Source organism: Triturus cristatus, chromosome 9 (genome assembly GCF_964204655.1).
Source record: "Triturus cristatus chromosome 9, aTriCri1.1, whole genome shotgun sequence".
Lineage (NCBI taxonomy): Eukaryota > Metazoa > Chordata > Amphibia > Caudata > Salamandridae > Triturus > Triturus cristatus.
The window spans coordinates 634,172,545-634,195,274 of record NC_140592.1 but is presented as its reverse complement, the minus strand read 5'-3'; the positions used below and the strand labels follow the sequence as shown (position 1 = coordinate 634,195,274).

The 22,730-nt window shown below is 44.3% G+C and overlaps 1 protein-coding gene across 1 annotated transcript in view; it reads left to right on the top strand.

Moving 5' to 3' along the window:
• The window catches only part of LOC146798410 (uncharacterized), a 492,519-nt gene that overhangs the window by 384,802 nt on the left and 84,987 nt on the right, over nucleotides 1-22,730 (top strand). Inside the window, exon 8 of the mRNA XM_085625670.1 lies at nucleotides 1,792-1,905. Within this exon, the coding sequence (XP_085481796.1) occupies nucleotides 1,792-1,905 (114 nt within the window). The remainder of the gene's footprint in view (nucleotides 1-1,791; nucleotides 1,906-22,730) is intronic.

Genomic DNA, 22,730 nt, shown 5'->3' with positions numbered 1-22,730 from the left:
TGTGTGCACATGTGGCACACATACATGCCCTAAGGGCATGTATGTCTGCCACATGTGCACACTTTTAAGCGCTTTTAAATGCTTTTACTCATCCATACTTTATTTACCACCAACTATTAGTTGGTGGTAAATACCGACTCCTAACAACACCCACACAGTCCCCCTACATCTGATTTCTGTAATCGGAATTTACCGAATCGGTAAAATTACCGATTCGGTAATTTTACCGATTCGGTAATTTTACCGATTCGGTAAATTCCGAATACAGAAATTCACCCCCTACATACCAAAAGCCAAAATACCGGTCGGTAACGGTATAATTACCGAAAAACGGCCGTTACCGACCGGTATTTGGCTACCTACATGAGGCCCTTAGTAACGGTGTAAACAGCCAAGGCAGCCAATGTCGTGATATACCGAGGACTCTTACGACAGCAGAATTTCATAGTTATATAGCATTTAGTTAAAAGGTGTGCTACCAAAGTATTGATTTTTAAATATCTACCTGCAACAGCATCCACCAGATATCAACTTTATATCCGCTTCAATGTAAGTAGATGTGAAGCTAGACTGATAAATCTATACTCCCCTGTGTATGCTTACCTTGGCAGTATTGTACAAGGCAGTTTCTTGTCTGTCTTGTTGCTGGCTTCTATTTTTGTATTCTATATTTTGAAATGCAACCCAGAGACAACAATAATGGCTGTAACAAGGGGGTATAAATGGCACGTAAGACAAATATTTAGAATCACCTACTTTCACAGACCTGGAGCTGAAATCATTGGGGCAGCCCTGAATTATTGACATGATAAAAAATTAAAATCTCAAAATGTTGAGTGACTGCAGGTAATACATATGCCAGCTGTATATTTCTAGAATATGCTAGTGTTAAAAATTGGGCTACTGGTTGACTGGGGTATAAGCCTTGTTCAAGTATAACCATAATCCTAGTCAGGATAAGCTACAAGCAAACCCAAAATTATCCTGTGCTCACCCTCTGGTAGCATGGCACAGAACAGTCAGGCTTAACTTGGAGGCAATGTGTAAAGTATTTTTGCAATACTTCAACCAGTAAATCAGTGTAATAACCACACAAAAAACTTCCATGGCAGGTTAGAAAAATAAAGCTTAATTTAAAAAATAACACAAAGTCAAAGTGATAAAAATCCAATGTTTTTTGTTTCCAAAAAAATGTTTCTTTCTATCACTCCTCACACAGAGGCTCTGCTTTTTGCTCTGAGCAGAGATTCTTGCTCCTTGCTCTTTTGAGACTCTTCTCTCCTGTTTTCTCTTCTCACTTACTGTTCATAATTTTCACTTCTTATGAAAGCTACTTGCTTTTTCCCCTATCCTCTTTACTCATTCTATTCCTTCTCTCCCCTACCTATTGTGCCCTCTTTTTGTCCTACTTTTCTCTCCTCTCCCTGACTCTTCCACTCCTCTTTTCCTTCAATTTTCGCCGGAACTCTCCTCTTCATTGCCCTCTTCTTTGTGGTGTTTTCTTCATTCCTTTTTCTTCTTGGCACTCACCTCTCCTTTATTCTTTACCTAATTATATACTCTCCTGTATTTATTTTACTGAGTCATGTGTTTTCCTTCTTTTGTTTCGCTATTACCTTCTATCTGCTGTCTCCTTTTTGCTGATTCTCCTACCATTCTCATCCCTTTTTTCTCTCTCTGGTTCTCCTGTGTGGTCTCATGCCCTGCTGTTGGCTCTCGAATTTTGGTGTTTGTTTTCCCTGCTGCCCATGAACCAGATGTCTAACCCTCTCACTTTCCTTTCTGTTCCAGCTGAGTTTTCGTGCAAATCCAATCCGTGTTTTAATGGCGGCACCTGCTTGGAAACGAAGGATGGGTTTGAGTGCCACTGCCTTCCTGGATGGACTGGATGGCAGTGCAACAGTGGTAAGAGATGCCAAACTTCAAACTCCAGTCACAGCTATGAGATCTTCTTCTCTTAGGATCACACCAAAATCAGGACTAATGGCATGTTAAGCACCTTAGACTGCTGAATCAAATATGTTAGTCTGCATGCATGTCATTGGTTAGTACCATGGTTTTGTGTGCGAGTTCATGTGTGCGTGTGTGCGCTACCACTCGCCCAGTGAGTGATTGTGTTTCGTCTTGATTGACTACGTTGTGCAACAGCCTGTGGTCTACAGTTTTTCATCTCTAAGATACACATGCTTGTCTCAGCGTATTGAGTGACGGATCTGTCATAAAAGATACTTCAGATATATGTGTATGTGTTTTGATGGGCTTATCTATCATAGCACACCTTCCATATGTGTCTGTGTGTGCTGCTACAGGTTGTGATTGTGTCTGATACACTGTGAGAGGACATGTATGTAGCAATGGTTATGGGACAGGTCTTACCTGTGATGGATTAGCCATACCACATTAACACCTACATATTGGTGCATGATCTACCCACACACACACACACACACACACACACTCTCGCTCTCTCTCTCTACAACTTTCTGAAAATGTAATAAACTAAGAGCTGTATTTGTCTTGTGTCTATAAGGGAATAACCTTTGCCCAATTTAAGGTTAGACACAACCCCCTGCTGCACACACAGACTTTCAGAGATTCCCCACCAAAAATCAAATAAACTTAGATGATTCAATCAACAACTGGCAGTTGCGCTTGATGCATTCCATTTCATAATTCGTAAGACATCTGTGCCAAAGAGATGAACTCAGCATGCAGTGTGCACCTACGTTCTTGGCACAGACCGACTCCCTAAGAGCCGTCACACATCCATTCAAATACATGGATACCTAAAGCGACACACACTGGGTCACCCATAACCTGATGTATGCATTCACATAAATATACCCACACACTCTCACACATCATGCTCATCTACGACCCTCCAACACCAAAACAAGCTGATCCAAAGACCTTTACTGGAATTCTAAGATAGGGAGGTCTGGAACCCACCAGTTCATGACTCATGACATGTAGAATAAGCGTTGGTATTCTTTTTTTATAAGTGTTATTGTGGTTGATTTATTTCACCAAAGTAGGGATGCACAATACCTTTGTACTACAAGAATTCTTAAATAATTTGTATGACCGTAACTGAGGCAGTGAAACCCAAACTTCCTTAAAGACAACATATACCTTATATCAGTGTACTCAAGGGACAAAGAACGATAATGGTCTGGCATGACATACTAAGCTTAAATATTCCTCTCTGAAGGGTAATGCAATCTTCAAAAAACTGTAGATGGAAGACTCAAGAAGCTCATTCTCAGTGAGATTTCATTGTACGGCAGTCAGAGTTACAGCACACTCGCTGGGGTTCAACGATTGAAAAAAAAACATGCTTTGCTGTTTCTGGCCACAGTAATTGTTTTGACATCTGCCACCAGTAGAAGAATGCACCACATTGTAGCGTCCTCCCGACCCCTGGACCATGTAAAAGACCATGCCACACACAGACCTCTGGTTTACACATTTTTTCTTCATTAAGGAACAGTTAACTTAGTGCATTGCATCACAAATGTTATTTACCACACCCAGTCAGACCCACCAGATTACGTAATACTTGAGGAGTCTACCGAGGACCTTTAGAGGGATCATACACACAAACGTAGGACACAACATCTCCCCTTTGTAAAAGAAAAAGTATGAGCAAAATATCAATACAATTACACATTTTAACTCCTCAATGAGTCATCAAGGTGCTTGCACCAGTCTTCCAGATCTAGTTGTACGAGATAGAGGAGGGGAGCCTTCATCTGGCATTGCATGAGGTCTGGAATTGATAAACATCAGGTCATTGGGCAGTCACCGTATGTACTTTGCTCGGCACAACTCTTAATGGCTCAGTATCAAACAGAGCTTTAGTCTTGCATGTCCACTTTTGCTTGACAGGAACTTGGTCCCCTTTCTCAAAGATCATGTTGCTGGGGCCCAATTTTCTTGTTTACCATTTATCTCCAAGAACCCACTCTGGCCGATTGAACCTTTATACTTGCCCAATAGCGTGGCGGGAGCAAACACAATTATCAGAGAATACTTTCCGCAATTTGACATAATTAAGGACTCAAACTCAATCTCTATTGCTCTCGGGTTTTTATTATCAACAAAACATCTGCAGATATAGGCACCTTAATACAAGGCACAACAGGTAAATGGGTACTAACACAAATGCTACTCTACGAAGAATCCGCATACGACTAAATATAAACAAAAGTACAAACTCTAAAAGCATGAGGTAGATAACTACCAAGCCAATGTCGATATTAGGAATCATTAAACTCAAGCATCTCTGTCCCTACTCTATGCTAGATGGCATCCCTACTTAGCGTTCCCTTGAGACCCAAGAAATCTTAAAAAGGTGTCAGAAGTGAAACTCCCTAAGAAGTCTTCACTTAGTGAGAGTTCGATCTAAAGTATTCCTTCTAGCTCTTCGCCCACCTCTTCTCTCTGCTCTGGGCTACTCTGTTCTGCTCAACCCTTGGGGCGCTGTCCCTAATACGAAGCCCCAAAACATAGAACACGCCCTCTGGCACACCTCCTCGCTCAGGTCTTCTTCCAGTACTTTTCCGTCCCGTGCTGTCCAGCTTCCATTGTCCATCAGCTTGGCCTTGAGTCCCAGACACCGTCGGCCCGAGGAGTTGCGATTGGCACATTCCAATGCACTCCCATGTCTGGCTTTCTCCATAATTCAACTCTTAGACAAAGACCTTTTCTACTAACGAACCAACTGTCCTTGCACCTGCGGTGAGATCATGGGATGGAGAAATACTTCGCATCTTTTAACTTTTACAATTTACTGCAGCCTAAAACCTCTAACGGAATAAATCATTGCGGCCTACCGCATTCAGCTAACATAAGAAAATACCAGGCCTCTTCTCTAACGATATATGTGCATTCAGGCCTCTACCAGGTTAAACACACTATTAAATCACCTCCTAAGCCTTAGTACTTTTACTTTCATATACATGAATAAACGACATACATGAGTTACTTCAATCAGGTTACACGTTTAGCCTAATACATTGCATTAAACAGGAACTAATCGTTATGCATTTAACCGAATATATTAACAATGTAGTTTCACATTTCTAACATTTCTATGTTACGCTATAACTGATACATTTGCTTAATACCTTGTGTACGATACATCTAAATATGCATTGATTATGTGCGGGTGCCGACTAACAATGAATATAATGCACCCCTACAATTTTCAAACCTTTTAGGCGCTACATCAGTTCCCCCCTTTGATGACAACTGTCATCACACCATCATTCTCATTCCTCCTGGAATGAAGCTGATCTAAACTGCAGTTGCTACCATCCTACCATGTCGGATCCCTTCCATCCTTTTAATATTCTGATATTGACGATCCTGCAACCTCGCCATTCTCTGCTCATTCGCTCTGAGGGCTCTTTCGGCTCGATTCCCTCTGTACCATTTCCATGCTCTTACGAGTCCCCACAAACAGATCACACATACCACGGCAATTATTATAGGCTTCAACACAGATCCAAGAAATCCCATTCCCAAGTTCGCAAACCAAGTTCCCACGCAACCAAATCCTTGACCAACCTTTTCCCACACATTCTCTTCTGTCAGATCTAGTATTTCTTTGTGAATTGTGGTAATATTGACAATATATTTCTCCAGATCCTTACTATTGTCTGGAATATACGTGCAACATTCTTGAACCTTCAACAATTTACAGACTCCGCCCTCTTTTGCTAATAACACGTCTAACGCAAAGCGATTCTGCAAAACCATATTCCGTATCGATAACATTTCTCCATTCACCAACAGCAATAAGCTACAAAAAATCCCATATGTCAGTGGAAGATGATGATACCTAATACCTTCATCTACTGAAGCAGGCAACTGCATGCACACATAACAATCCTTCGCATCCATCGCATCAACATACTCATACAACTGTTTCGCTTAAGCATTGAGTTTGAAATCAGCTCGAGACAAATCAATATGAAACATATGATTCTCCTCAAGCGTCTGAGCTCTCTGATCTCTACCAGTGACCCCTCCCTGTCTCGGAGTGGTAGGTGTGGGTGTTCCCTGAACCTCCCCCTCCTGTCTATGGGCCATCATGTATGAAGTTACTACTACTGCAAATATAACAGCTATCACTACCCCTAACAATGTGCCTATCACTATTTTGGCTCTACGGTGTGTACTTCCAGGTTCCGCCATCTTGGAAATGTTCTCAATGTTCAGTACAGTCTCTGTTGACACAAGTCTCTTTCTCATCCAGCAATGCTCAGTTCAGCTACTCTCTTCAACCGGGGGAACCTTATCTTTTCGGTCTGGAAGGCTTCCCTAACTCTTCTTTGCCCTCCAACGGAAAGTCCCTAAATTTATTCTTCTTCCACTCGGGCCTAGGTTATCTTCTTTTCAAACTATATACGCCAAATTTTCAATCAGTCCAGAATAACTGTGGGTCCCAACAGCTGTAGGACCCCTTGCAAGATTTCAAGTTTAAGGGTTGTCAGTTCTTGGGGAGCTGGTATAACTGCAAAAGTTGGGAAGTCCAGCGTTTCCAAAATCAGACCACGGATGATGCTCAGAAGTGGTGGATTCGGAATATTGATGGTCAATATTCCTTCGATCTCCAATCCTGGGATCTTCAACAACACTTCTACTCTCGGAAACGGAGAATTGCTGACCAATGTGATCGATCTCAGCCATCCCGTGGTCAGTAAAGCTGTCATCAGTCACTGAATAAGCCCATTCTGGTGAGGCGTACTTCTGGCATGGCACTCTTGTTCTTTTCGATCGCCTCAAAGCACCTTGGGGTTGATCTTCGTAACCTTGTTCTGCTTCAGATTCTTCAGAAACTGGGGCAAGATCTGTTCTTGATGCCGATCTCAAGTTTACCCGTCTCTGACTCACGGGCCAAACCCTTTCTGCTTCGGTGGCACCTCCAGTCTCCCTACTGTTACCCTGTGCACTACTTTCTTCTTCAGCAGGATTTGACTCAGCACTGCCATCTGCAGCCCTTTCTTCTTCCGAGTCAGCTTCTGTGTTACTTTCACGTTCTTTTTCGGCATGGTTTAGTGCACAACCAGCTGCGTCAGCAACCCCTACAGCTTGACTGGCCCTCTCAGATGGCTCTGCCACCTCAGCTGGGTTTTCGTTCTCGAGAGGGGCTGTTTCTTCCAATGGTGCTGGAACTCTACGGGTATGGGAGACGTGTATCCAGTTCGGAAGTCCTCCACACTTCACTGCTGTATTCGTAATCAATATGACCTGGTATCGTCCGCGCCAGCGAGCATCCAGACAACTCTTCCTCACGTGTTTGCGCTCCAGTACCCAGTCTCCTGGGCACAAGTCGTGGCACAGGTCACTTACAGCTGGAACCGTTGATGTCTGCACCTGCTGAGACACAGAACGGACCACGTCAGCCAGGCCTTTACAATAGTCCAGTATCATATCATCAGTGATATTAATCAAAGCAGTAGCAGGTATTGCAGGCAAGCGCATCACCCTCCCATAAGGATCTCGTGGGGTGATAATCCAGTCCTCCTATCGGGGACACTACGGAGACTCATGAGAACCAAAGGTAATGCATCTGGCCACTTCAGGGATGTCGAAGAACACACTTTTGCCATTCGGGCCTTCAGAGTCCCATTAACTTGCTCCACAATCCCAGAAGCCTCTGGTCGATAACTACAATGCAATCTTTAATCTACATTCAAGGCAGCACAAAGCAGCTTCATGATTTCACTGTGGAAGTGCGTTCCCCTATCTGATTCAAAAGAGGTCGGGAAACCGTACCTCGGGATTAGTTCCCTCAACAGTAACTTGGCTACAGTGAGTGTGTCACACCTACGTGTCGGGTAAGCCTCCACCCACCTGGAAAAGACACATACTATTACTAATATGTTCCTCAACCCATTACACTTCGGCATTTCAATAAAATCCAGCTGCATCCTGTTAAAGGGACCACCTGACCTACCTATGTGACTCAACGTCACAGCGGTCCTCTTCCCTACATTCATCTGTTGACATGTAACACACCTCTGGCACACAGCTTCAGCCACTCTCCGAAACTTCGGATTGTACCACGTCTGACGAAACACTCGCATCATTGCGTCTCTGCCAAGATGCACAGCACCATGTATCAACCTCGCCATCGGGTTCAACAAACATTCCGGTAACACAGCTCGTCCATCATTCGAAACCCATACATCTACATCTCCCTTCTCACATCCAGCTCTTATCCAGCTGTCCCGCTCCTGATTAGAGACTCCATCTTGCAACTGTTTCAGTTCCTCCCATGAGTCTGCCATAGCTAACATCACATCATAATCTATTATCTCTTCGCTTTCCACAACATAGTTCTCGGTAAAATTACATCCCTGCTCTGCACAAAATCGAGCAACTTCATCTGCGTAATTATTACCCAATGACACAAAATCATTTCCTTTAGTGTGTGCAGAACATTTGACAACAGCAATTTCATCTGGGCCTTGCAATGCTTCCAACAGTTGTCGTACATAGTCCCCATTTCTGATAGGTGAACCAGAAGATGTCATAAACCCTCTCTGGGACCATAGCTGTCCGAAATCGTGAACTACACCAAACCCATATTGGCTATCTGTGTAAATCGTTACACGGATCTTATCAGCGGCCAAACAGGCACGGGTCAAAGCAATGAGCTCAGCCTCCTGTGCGGAGTATACTCCTTTAAAAAAAGCGGCATCAACCACCCCTGTGATGGTACACACAGCAAACGCTGCTCTCAATCGACCAACACTGTCTCTTAAGCATGAACCGTCCACAAAGAAAGTCTCATCTGAAACTGGGAGCGGTTCATCGACAATGTCGGGTCTCGGTTTGGTGCATAGTTCAGTCACATCGAGACAATCATGGTCCTCACAATCTTCATCTACATCTACATTGGGAATAGGCAACAGTGTAGCAGGACTTAAAACAGAACACCTCTTCAGCGTTACATTGTCTGCAGCAAGGATGACTTGTTCATAACGAGTCAGCCTATTATTCGTGAGGTGCTGTGTTTTAGTCCTAGTCATCAACAATTCAACAGAATGTGACACATGAACAGTAAGCGGATGACCCATCACAATGCTCTCACATCTTTCGGTACTGACACCTGTTGCAGCAACGGATCTGAGACATCCGGGCAACGCAGAAGCTACTGGATCTAAAGTAGCTGAAAAATAGGCAACTGGTCTACGGACACCTCCGTGACTCTGAGTCAACACTGCTAATGCGCAACCTTCCTTTTCGCAATAGAATAAAGCAAATGCCTTGTTATAATCTGGCATTCCCAAAGCTGGTGCACTGCATAAAGCTTCTCTCAGCCTCAAGAATGACTTTAAGCAGTCCTCGTCCCATGGTACCGGATCATTCACATCCTTTCACGTCAGCCGCTGTGAAGGCTTCGCTTCAAAGGAAAAGTTCGGGATCCACTGGTGGCAATAGCCCACCATTCCCAGAAACATTCTGACTTCCCTCTGAGTCGAGGGAACTGGCATTCTCAGAATCGCATCAATGCGATCTGGTGACACCTTCCTTTTACCTTTCTCAATTCGGTACCCCAAATACTGTACCTCCCTCAAACAGTATTGCAGCTTGTTTGGAGACCCCTTGTGACCATTCTCTCCTAGGTAATTCAACAGAGCAACGGTATCAATTCGGCAGGCATCTTCCGTTTCCGACGCAACGAGCAGGTCGTCAATGTATTGCACTAAAACAGAGTTTTGTGGCAACACAAGACCCTCAAGATTTTTCTTCAAGATTTGATTAAAGATAGATGGGCTCTCTGTATACCCCTGTGGGATACGACACCACGTTAACACGCAATTTTCCAGCCGAAATGCAAAAAGAAATCGGCTTTCTTCATGCAGGGGAATCGAGAAAAAGGCTTGACACAAGTCAATCACTGTGAACCATTCAGCTTCACATGGGATCTGAAATAGGATCACAGATGGATTCGGTACCACTGGACAACATGGAACAACTATTTTGTTTATTTTCCGCAAATCTTGTACGATCCTAAATTTCCCACTTGGTTTCTGTAGTCCCATGATAGGCGAATTACATGGGCTACCCATAATCTCCATTAGTATTCCCTGCCTGATCATAGACTCAATCACAGGTTTAATCCCTGCAATAGTTTCAGGAGATAACTTATACTGGGGTGTCCTCGGAAACTCTACGTTCGGTTTAATCTGGATTTTCACTGGATCTACTCCCTTGACTAAACCAATCTCCTCTCCACTAAGGTCCCATACGTCAATAGACACTGAGTCCCTCAGGTCAAGTGGAAGCTCCTCCACCGTCAATGCTGGGTACATTTCCACACACACACGCTGATTTGCAACCTTAAAGGTCGCGTCATCGTCTCTCGTTTCTACTTCCACTCCTTTCAGGGTACAGTAGATCGTGCAGTTGAGCTTGCACAATAAATCTCTCCCTAACAAACAAACCGGACTAGAATCGCACACTACAAACTGATGTCGATCACTGAAATTTCCTATCCTGATCGGGATTGGCTCCGTCAATGGACTAATCAGTTTCTTATTTGCTACACCAACAACCTGGATGCTTTGTCCGGAAAGAGCTAACCCCGGAACCACTGCCGATCTTATCGTCGATCTGGTAGCCCCCGTATCAACCAAAAAGGTTGTAGGGTGACCGTCAAGGTCTGCTTCCACAAAGGGTCCTTTCTGATCTACCTCTAGAATGGCTCTAAGGATGCAATCCTTATCTCTCTTTGATGCCAACAGACTAATCTTGTTTTCCTCGCTCACTTCAAACATTGGCATTTGCAAATAAGTTCGAGCTCCCTGCTGTACATTCTGTATTCTGGGTGGCTGGGGAACTTGCACCTGCGGAACACCAGTCCCCCCTTTTACCATCCTAGGTCTAGTCACTGTCTGTATCGCTTCCGTCCCAGGGACCTGAACTATCTCTCCTTCCGGCTGTATCTGATTCCATGGGTTCAGGGGACACTCGCGTCTCCAATGTCCGACTTGGTGACACTGATGACATGCTGTATTTTTTTTCAATGTCGCCACATCCATGCCTGTTCTGGGGTCTATCGGCCTTGGCCTTCCCTGCCCCTGAACATTCTGATTTCCCGCCTGATAATTTCCCTGTCTCCTCACCAACGCTCCCCCATTAGGCTGTCCCTGAGCGGTTTGCATCTGAACAAGCAGCAAATTATCTTTCAACTTCTTATGTTTTGATTCGATCTCATCTGTGCGATATCGAGCGTACCGCAAAATCTCATCGACGGGCTTGTTCTGCCAACAAATCAAATGCTGCTGTATCATGAGACTAACTTCTGGTTTCAATCCCAACACAAACTTTGAGACGAACTGTCCCATATCCTTAGTCTCCAACACATCTAGGCCACTATATTGCTTAAAAGCTTGTAAAAGTCTCTGGTAGAACTCATGTACCGTCTCCTTAGGTTCCTGCACTGTCCTGTCTATCTTAACCCAATCAATATCTTGGGGTGAAACCTTCTCCTTCAACCAGGCGATCACCCGATCATACATCCTCATTACTGCTGGTGACGGGCCATTTGTGTATGCATTTCTCTCAGGCTCGTAAGTCGGCCAATCAACGGCAATCTTACATGCTGCCCACAAATCTCCCGGAACTACAATATCAAATAAGGTATTCAGGTCAATCCACAATACCTTTGAGATCTTTACAAAGTGATCAACCTGCTTGTACCACTCTGCGGGCTTCTCCCTAAGCCGGGGAAAATCATTCGTAAACGCCGCCAAATCACCCCTGCTCCAGGGTACATGCACATATCCTCCATTCTGCACTTCCCTCAAAGGGAAGTTTCCTACCTTTACCTGCCCTCCACCCGGAGGTGGGGTCCCTCCTATCATTCCCCTAGAGCTTTTCTTCCTGGACCATTTTTCTTCCCATTTATCGAGCGTCATCCATAGATGCATGGCTAGGATCAAATCTCTGCTTTGGGCCCTCAGTCCGATGACCCTTTTCTCCTCCAATTCCTGGTCACTATACTGCAACCTATGGCTTCCTTGCAATGTTTTAGTTTTAGACAAATCTACCTCATATCGCCTAGCCAATTCTGACAATTTCTCATGTGCAACTCGTGCCTTCCGAGTCACATCCTTCGCTACAAAGAGTAATTCATCCGGTTCATATGTTACCACTCTCTCAAGGGGTAAGCTTCCACTTATTATCTCATCCACTTCTGCCTTTAACCTTACTACATCTATCATCCCGGCTCCTAGGGCTCCTTTCAGCACCTCTTGACAGACCACCCTTCCTCTACCGTCATCCTCACATTCCTGGTCCTGAGACCTCCTTTCTTCTGATATATCCCTTGGAGCGGATCGATCTCTGAAAATGATCTGCTCTCTCTCTGCTATCCTTACTCTGGGGTCTTGGCCTCTCAGGGGTGGTACCCATGATTGTAAATCCGATCCCGACTCTCTCAGAGACCTCGACCTCTCTGTTCTCTGTTCTCATTATCCCCTAGATGAATCTGACATGGCTGGCAATGGTGTACTCCATTCTATACGGTTTGGAGTCCGGGCCATTGCACCCGCTAGGCCACTTTCCGCGACCTCTCTCCTAACCCCCTCAGCTGTCTGTTCTGGGTTTTCGCCCTCCTCTGTATCTGGGTGGTAAATCGAAACAATGGGTCCAATGGTAACCGGTACCTTGAAAGCATCCGGTAACCTCACATCTCTCTCGACCTTTACGCTTGCCTCAGACGGGCTCCTTGTACCCTCTGTTCCTATCGAGAGTCTTCCTTCTACTCTCATCTCTGGGTGTATTGTTACTCCTCTAGTGTCTTCTATCTGAATCAATGTCCCTTCTGGGACCTCTGGGTTATACGGAGGAGGTCTCTCTGACAACAATCTTTCCAATAAGTCATCATCTTTCTCACTCTCATCCTCTTCTTCTGGCTTTACGTTCTTTACCCCCTCCGATGTGATCAATAAGGGATACAGTCTATTTCCTTCTATCGCCTGCACTCTCCACCTTTTCTCCGCTGCGTCCCATCTGGCATCCTGGTAAGCCCTGATCGACTTTTTCACCCTCTCCTGATTCCTTCCTCTATCCCTGTCATGCGCTGCTCTAATCCACGCATGTAGTGCTTCGAACTGTGTTGGCCTTGGCATAGGTCGTAACCCTGCCATCACAGATTTCAACTGGTACCAAACTGCTAGCCTGAACAAGCCATACCTCGAGAATGCTAATTCCCCTTCACCTTGTGTCATTTTATGCCAATTCTCAAGCCAAATTATCGTGTGCAATCCCACATTCTTTGCCATATAATGTGCTGGGGTGTCCTCGGGAGGAGCCTCTTCTCCCTCCCGAGTAACCACATGTTTGTCGCCCCTACACATTTCTCGAAAAACCTTAAAACACTTCATGATGGACAAAATTCGATCTCACACACTGTTTTTACCTCTTGGTGTCGAACCCTCCAATTACAGCGCAACTAACACCAACCGGCCTATCACAGTGTGGCACTCTCTGACGTCACCTTCCTTCGTTCACAGCAGTTCCCTTTCCTTACGCTTACGTCTCACACCTGCATTCGTCCCATTCATACACTGAAATAACCATTTGTCCCAAACAAGTTACTTCTCTGGCTGTCCGTCCACAGCCTCTGACTGTTCGTCCACAGTCTCTCGAAATTGTTGACCTCGGTTGGCAACTGTCTGTCCCCGTCCGACCAGACAGATCGCCTCTGATAGGTTACAAGTACTCAACTTCACATACAGCAACCCACGACCAGCGTCGAGTTGTCATGCACTCACACATTCCCTCCCCCTATCTCGGTCCAGGTGATCGATGGTACCTCACGATCTCCTTTGGGTGGTCAACAAAATCTACCACGGGTGTCTTCTACACCACAATTCCCGGGCTGCGCGCGCTCACAGCCTGATCTCACAATCACTCAACATTCACTCCAACTCTGCAAGACATCACACAACTAATCAACACTGCAATCTACAACATCTCGTCCTATTCATACTCACTCCAAGGACTGCTGCTTCCTGCCGCACTGCTACTCTCCGTCAACATTCACCATCTGCCGTCGTCTGTTGCTCACCATCTGATGATTCACCATCTCTTATCATATATGGGTCTCAAGGATCATTTATCTTAATCTAATCGTCCCTCGCTATCGGAAGTAACCATCCTCTGCTACCAACTGCTGAGGCCCAATTTTCTTGTTTACCATTTATCTCCAAGAACCCACTCTGGCCGATTGAACCTTTTTACTTGCCCAATAGCGTGGAGGGAGCAAACACAATTTTAGAGAATGCTTTCCGCAATTTGACATAATTAAGGACTCATACTCAATCTCTATTGCTCTCGGGTTTTTATTATCAACAAAAACATCTGCAGATATAGGCACCTTAACCCCTTCGACGCGGCACGAATTCCACCGTGGCGCTGGGGGGTGCGGGGTGAGCACGGCGTTGCCATGCTCATGACGGAACCACGCCGTCATGAGTCACGGGCGAGCTGTGCTCATGACGGCGTGGTTCCGTCATGACTCCGCCCACTTGCATTGATCGCCCGCACAGGCGGGGAATCAGTGCCGCGTGGGCGGAGCGGCCGCCAACGGCCGCAGCATGACGGAACCACTCCGTCATGAGCACACGGCGCCCGTGGCTCATGACGGAGTGGTTCGGTCATTCCAATGCACTAAACCAATACAACAAGGGGAACCCCTGTAGCATGAATGAAGGTAGAGATTCAGGGGAAAAGGCAAAATGAATACAAAAGGGGTCTCTACCTGTAGTTTTCTAAACGTACAAAGTATCGTTATTGAATAGATCAACACTAGGACTAAGACAAGGGAAGGGAACAAACAGTTAAGTCAAAACATAATCAAAAAAACAATTTTATAAATGTAATAATATTTGTTAATTTTTTGTATATATTAAATCAATTTCAAATGAATGGATTCAGTACATAATCAGATAAATAATTAAAGCTAAAGAATTTTCAAAATAACAATAAAGATACTGGACAAGGTCCCAGGCGTACTCAAAACCTCAACGACTTACACATTCATACCGGGATCAATCCACAACATCAACACTCAACATATACATTCACATATAAAAAGAATGCTCAATTAACGAACATGGCTCAGTATGTACACAAAATCAAATGAACATTCGAAATCGTATTAGGCGACATATGTTCAATTTTGAGGAATAGGAACTTGGGTGGGCCACATGTAGACGCCGACGCGCGTTTCGGTGAAAGCACCGAAATGTTGGTGTCACCTTCCTCAGGGCCAACAAAGCCTTGGTCTTAATATAATTATGTGCTGGGACTTGTAAGATCACGTACGAGATAAATGCAGGATAGCTCAGATGGTGGTCATTCAATGCTTGAGCTGGAATGCTTCTAATAATCGAAGATGTACTCCCGAAATCAAGTGCAAGAGCCTAATTAAAGGAATTCCGTGTGCGGGAGGTATCTACCGATCCTGAGTAGACTGAATTTGACGAGCCTAGGATGGATGGAATAGCGTCTTCATTGTGGAAACCACGGGAAAGCTCCTCGTGATGAGGAGGGACAGGGCTATAGCGCTGGTGTAGCGAGAGTAAGTAGTCAATCCGGCGTGCTCCGGGCAGTAGCGACGGGTTCAGGAAGGATTGATCAGTCCGAGGAGCAAACGCGCAAGGCAGGCGCTGTTCAGATGGACCAATCGGCTAACGCGTCAAGGAAAAGATGCGTGGCGCGGGATCCAGAAGACTCCAGGCAATAACACAAGGCTCAGGTGGAAATCATCAGTTCCGTCATGAGCAGGGAACAGGTTAATACAAGGCACAACAGGTAAATGGGTACTAACACAAATGCTACTCTACGAAGAATCCGCATACGACTAAATATAAACAAAAGTACAAACTCTAAAAGCATGAGGTAGATAACTACCAAGCCAATGTCGATATTAGGAATCATTAAACCCAAGCATCTCTGTCCCTACTCTATGCTAGATGGCATCCCTACTTAGCGTTCCCTTGAGACCCAAGAAATCATGAAAAGGCGTCAGAAGTGAAACTCCCTAAGAAGTCTTCACTTAGTGAGAGTTCGATCTAAAGTATTCCTTCTAGCTCTTCGCCCACCTCTTCTCTCTGCTCTGGACTACTCTGTTCTGCTCAACCCTCGGGGCGCTGTCCCTAATACGAAACCCCAAAACATAGAACACGCCCTCTGGCACACCTCCTCGCTCAGGTCTTCTTCCAGTACTTTTCCGTCCCGTGCTGTCCATCTTCCATCGTCCATCAGCTTGGCCTTGAGTCCCAGACACCGTCAGCCCGAGGAGTTGCGATTGGCACATTCCAATGCACTCCCATGTTTGGCTTTCTCCATAATTCAACTCTTAGACAAAGACCTTTTCTACTAACGAACCAACTGTCCTTGCACCTGCGGTGAGATCATGGGATGGAGAAATACTTCGCATCTTTTAACTTTTACAATATACTGCAGCCTAAAACCTCTAACGGAATAAATCATTGCGGCCTACCGCATTCAGCTAACATAAGAAAATACCAGGCCTCTTCTCTAATGATATATGTGCATTCAGGCCTCTACCAGGTTAAACACACTATTAAATCACCTCCTAAGCCTTAGTACTTTTACTTTCACATACATGAATAAACGACGTACATGAGTTACTTCAATCAGGTTACACGTTTAGCCTATTACATTGCATTAAACAGGAACTAATCGTTATGCATTTCACCGAATATATTAACAATGTAGTTTCACATTTCTAACACTTCTATGTTACGCTATAACTGATACATTTGCTTAATACCTTGTGTACGATACATCTAAATATGCATTGATTATGTGCGGGTGCCGACTAACAATGAATATAATGCACCCCTACAATTTTCAAACCTTTTAGGCGCTACATCAATGTCATTAGTGCATCAGCACCCATCAGCATAAGCATTCATTTAGCATTTTTGATTTCTGTCGGTGATATGAATCTCACCAGGGTCTATTGACCAACTAGTGATCCATTGGGGTATCTTTGTTCCAAGAGCTCTCCTGAACAGCAAGGTGGCAGAACTTTTTCTGGTAAAAAATCAGGAGTGGCATGGTAGGCACGGAGGGCTGGGCCTAAAGCTAACTTGAGGTCGATGCCTTCCAGCGCAGCACGCTGAAGCACCCTTTTGAAAGTACTCTTAAATTGTTCAACAACACCATTTGCCTATGGCAGAGAGGTGTACTTTTCTGATGTTTGATGTTCAAGTGATTCAGAAAGTCTTTGAACTCTCTGCTATTGAAGGGGAGACCATTGTCAGATTTGAGAATGGAGAAACACCCCATGTTGTAAAAATGTAATTCAGCCTCTCAATGACTGTTCTGTGTGGTTGATGATAAGTCTTCCACTAGAGGAAAGCATGAGTACTCATTGACAACTACCATGATATGATGTCCATTATTGAGCGGTCTAAAGAACTCATCCTCAATCATCTCCCAGCCTTGCTTAGGAAGATCAGACCTGCTCAGTGGGTGCAGATTTGTTTTGGGAGACAGACAGTTGCACAGATGACAAGCTTTAAGCTCCCTCTCAACTTGTTCATCAAGGTGCGGGAACCACGCATCATCCTTGAGCACTAGTTGCAGCAGTGCCTCAATGTCCTTTGCGTGCCAGTTCAATGACTTATTGCCTCAGGCTTTCAGGAATAACTATTCTTGCCCCTGAGTATGACACCATTATGTGTAACTGAAAGTACTTTTCGAACATTCTCGAATTTCTGGTATTCAACATCATCTGTAAGAGGTTGAGTATGTTTCCTCCCTGATTGCACTGTAATGTTTCCTTTGAGCTTAATCATGTCTTTGTCAGTATTAGTAGCTGACAGAATCTGTTCAATAGAAAGAGCTACAAGTGCACTTGATATATAGGCATCAGCTGCTTTGGACGTTGTACCATGACGCTGTAGCAGCACTCGTGAAAAGTAGTCTGCAGGGTTTTGATCTTTCCCCTGTTTGTGCATGATGGTGTAATCATACTCCTACAAACGCAACCAAAACCTCTTGATGCGAGGGGGCATCTTGGCTTTCACATTTCTAAAAATGGTGGGCAACGCCTGATGATCTGTGACAAGGGAAAAATGCTTCCCATACAGGAATACATTAAAGTATTCACATGCCAATACTACAGCTAAGCTTTCTTTCTCAGGTTGAGAATAGGCAGCTTCAGACTCAGATAGGCTCTGGCTACCATAAGCCACAAGGTATCTCTGAGTATCGGGCTGTCCTTGGTGTTGAACAAGGTTCGCATCCAACCCCACTGGGCTTGCATCCACCACAATGTCTGTATGCAATTTCGATCACAGTAAGCCATTTCAGTTGCATTTTCAATTGCGTGTTTTATTTTCTTGAAACTTTGGTCACATCCAAATGATCATTCAAACGAATATTGCGCTTTGTTAGTTCTCTAAGAGGGGCACTCACAGTGGCAAAATCACAAATGTACCTCGAGCAGTAGCTGGCCGTGCCTAGAAGGATCGCAGCATGGTCACATCTTCTGAAGGGCAAGTATACGACAATGCTTGTACCTTTTCTGGGTCAGGAGAAAGAACTTGTCTGTTTTTATGAAAATCACACTTCTCTGCATTTAGTGTGAGACCTATATCAGCAAGTAGACAGCAAACTTGATTGATTGCTTTATCATGTTTCTTTCATGTAGCCTTAAATACCAGTATATCATCACTGTAGTTAATAGAATTTGTGATAGGCTGAATTGATTGAGACAGAATGTCTCAATCAATTCAGCCTTGATTGAGACAGAATGTTATCTGGGTCAGATTAAAAGCGGAAGTCCCTCAGATATTATTCCAGCCAGAATTTTTCCGATTGTAGGAAAAAGCATGAGTCCTCAGATTCAAAGTCTCATTAACCTTTCCCTGACTGAGGGGCAAGTTCCAAGGGAATGGAAAAAAGCACTGGTAAGGCCCAATAGGAAAAACTCTTCCATTCCCTGGACTGACTTATCCAATCTGAGGCCTATCTCACTACTCCCTTTTTTAGGGAAGGTTATAGAGAAACATGTCAACAAGCAGGTTTCACAGTACATAGAACAGTTTGACAAGCTTGACAGTTCTCAGTTTGGCTTTAGACCCAGACACAGTACTGAATCCGCTCTGCTATCGGTGACAGATGACCTTCACATGTATCAGGATCGAGGGTATTCGGCGATCCTGGTACTGTTGGATTTATCGGCAGCGTTCGATACAATATCTCACAATATCTTAATCGAACGTCTGACCGCAATTGGAATTAAGAGCACAGCGTTAACCTGGCTAAAGAGTTTTCTGTCTGACCGCACCCAAACTGTCAGCATGGGCACATTCAGGTCGACAGAAACTCATATCACCAAGGGGGTGCCACAGGGCTCTTGTCTAAGCCCTACCTTGTTTAACATCTATGTGGCACCCCTGGCCAACATATTGAGAGACTTTGGGTTTTTCCCTGTCTCCTATGCTGACGATACGCAGCTCCTATTCCCTTTTAAACATCTTACCGTCGAAGTGAGGGTAGCCTTCTCAGATGGCATGAAAGCTGTTGCAAATTGGATGAAATCTAACTACCTCCAATGCAACGTAAATAGGACTGAAGTAATGCTTTTTGGGGAGGTCAGAAAACCGTGGACTTCAGAGTGGTGGCCATGTGAACTGGGCCAAGTACCGGAACCCAAATTGGTCGTAAAAAACCTAGGGGTCCGTCTTGATCGTGAGCTCACTTATAAACAACATGGCAATTGGGTTTTCGGCCAATGCTTTCATGTTATTGGACTCTTACGCAAAGTGTTTCCACTATTACCTGATTCCACTAGAAAAACGTTGGTTCAGGCACTAGTATTGAGTCGCTTGGATTACTGCAATGGACTCCTGCTGTCAGCTAACCAGGGAGTCCTAGCAAAACTCCAAGTAATACAAAACACCGCGGCAAGACTTGTGATGAATGCCCCCCCAAGAACACCCTCTAAACCACTCCTTGACAAATTACACTGGCTCCCAGTCTGTAAAAGGATTACGTTTAAGACATGCTGTCTTATCCATAGAACCATACATGGCTCTGGACCTTCCTATTGGAAAGATAAATTCACTCCCTATAATCCCACTCCGCTTCTTAGGTCCAGTAGCCAACTTCGACTTAAAGTACCGACCATCAAGAGGAGCAGACAAGGTGGGAAAGCCTTGTCTGTGGCAGGTCCGACTCTATGGAATAAACTTCCTCTTGAGCTAAGGCAATGTTCTGAACTCTTAGTTTTTAGGAAAAAACTGAAAACGTTTTTATTATAGTAATTCATCCACCGTTTTAGTTCTTTATGCTGCATTGTGCTGAGCTGTTTCCTTCCGTCTCCTGTAGCTGCCAACTTTTCTCTCTCTATTTCTTTTCTGTGCGCAGAGATACTCTTATGCAAGAGTCGATTCTAGCGCGATATAAATCCATAAATAAATAAATAAATAAATTATTCGACAAATGACATCTTGAAAAATGTCTGCAGCTGATAACACACAGAGACAGAGTCTTTTACATCTGAAGGAACCAACATGAGTTGAAAAAGTAGTAATGTACCTACAGTTTTCCTCCATTTAAAGTTGCTTGTAGCCTTTGTTCAAATCAAGGCGGTAGAAAACTGGTGCACCATTCAGCTGCGTGATCATGTCCGCAATATGTGGTCCTGGATGTCTTTCTCTTTTGATTGATTTGTTGACCTGTCACATATCAACACAAATGCGCACTGAACCTCAACTGTCCTTTTTTGGCACTGCCACAGTGGGTGAAACCCACGGTGTCAGACCAGTAGCGCGCTCAGTGATGTCATGCTTTAACAATGTTTCTAGTTCTTTCTCAACTGCATTCTGTAAGTGTAAAGCAATTAGATGGTACCGCTGTGCAACAGGGCAAAAATCTATATTTATGTGAAGCTGCACCTTCATTGTCTTAAGTTTCCCAAGTTCATGAACCAATGTCGAAATGAACTGGCGCTTGCACTGTCATTTTCTTGTGCCGCATGGTCACTACAAAGGACCCTTTACTCTGCAAGTGTGCAGAAGCTGCCCTGGTTTAGACCTTTGTTCTTGATGGTGTGAGATGCAGTATCGGAGCCATATCTTTGGATTTTTCTGGCCGCATGATGTTTATTAATGCACCACTGTCTATAATAAAAGTTGTAGGGCAACTATTCACCTTGAGCATGATTTTGGGACAATGTGTAAATGACTGTTGTTACTTTGTGTGGCAATTCATTTAACATTTGTGTACTTCTTTGCAAGATTCCGATCCTACATGTGCACATCGGTCTGTGACTGACATCAGCATTGCACATCCATCTTCCTAACTGTCACTCATTATTTATGTTAACAAGCCTTTGAAAGATGAATTTGATAATGATCGACATTGTTTTGTTTCCACTTGCCTTAGTGAATATTGCCGTTTGGCCTTGTGGGAGTGGCTGGAGTGCTTCTGGAACATTCTGAGATCCATCTTCTTATCTTTCCATGACGCAGTTAGTTTCTCTTTTGCTTTGCACACCGTTAAGAAATGGTTTTTCTTCCTGCAGTTTTTGCATATTTGTTCAATGGCAGAAAATATACCTTCATGTGCAAGGGAGAATCCACAGCGGAATTACAATTTCTTTATCTTCGAGTACATCACTTTGTGGGCCTCTGCCTTGTGTTTCTGCTTACTTTGCATGCTCAATGCTCATTCATTTTGAGTTGTTCCAGCTTCCATACCAACAGGTTGTCAATTGGCATGTTCCTCCACTCTTGCAGCTATGAGCACTTTCTCCAAGCTGTGCATTTCTCGCAGCATGCATCGTTGGAATGAATCGAAGAGACAACTATCGAAAACTCAAAGATGCATGGCTTCTTCATCGTTGAATTCACTAAACTTGCTGTGCTTTATCTGCATATCAAGTCTCTCAAGAAACTCGTCCATCATCTCACCAGGTTGCTGTCTTGCGTGGTTAAAAGTGTATCTTTCATAGTCCACATTTGGCAATGGATTGAACTTGGCTCTAACGTCTTCTTGATTCGACGGTATGATACTTAATCAGCTTGTGATATTTTCTTTATCACTTTTTTACTCTGTCATCTGCAAGGTTCTTTAAGTATTTGATGATCTTTTTGCCATCTACTTCTTCTATAATATCAATGAAGTCATCGAACGTTTTGATCCAACCAGTCCATCTGGTGCTTTTTGAAGTTATCGAAAGGAGGCGGTGGTTTCAGGAACACAGCAGCATCGTATTTTGTGCTGTTTCCTGCTGACGTCAAGAGTATATGCTGTTCAGTCAGCATTTGATCTTCAGCGTTTCTTGGCCCGGTGGCACCTCTGCAAGCATCAGCCTGCTCACTGGTACTTGTGTGGTCGCGCATGAGCTGAGTTTGGCAGGCGCCATCTTCCTTCTCCACAGTGAGTAATGGTTTCACTTCCTGCACATGCTCTTCTCAGCTCTTGAGCTTATGCCTTATACCTGGCTGTTGCTGCCTTTAGTGTTTCTCTGTGGCTGGTCGTCTTTGCCTTTATTGCTTTCTTGCACCTGGCTGTCAGTTCCCATCGTGCTTATTCATACCTTGTTGTCATTGACTTTATCTTTTCTGCTTTGTATTCGTCCTGGACCTGTGTTATGCTGTGGAGCAATATCTCTTATTTCAGCCTTGCCAGTAGATTTTTGGCAGGCTTACTTA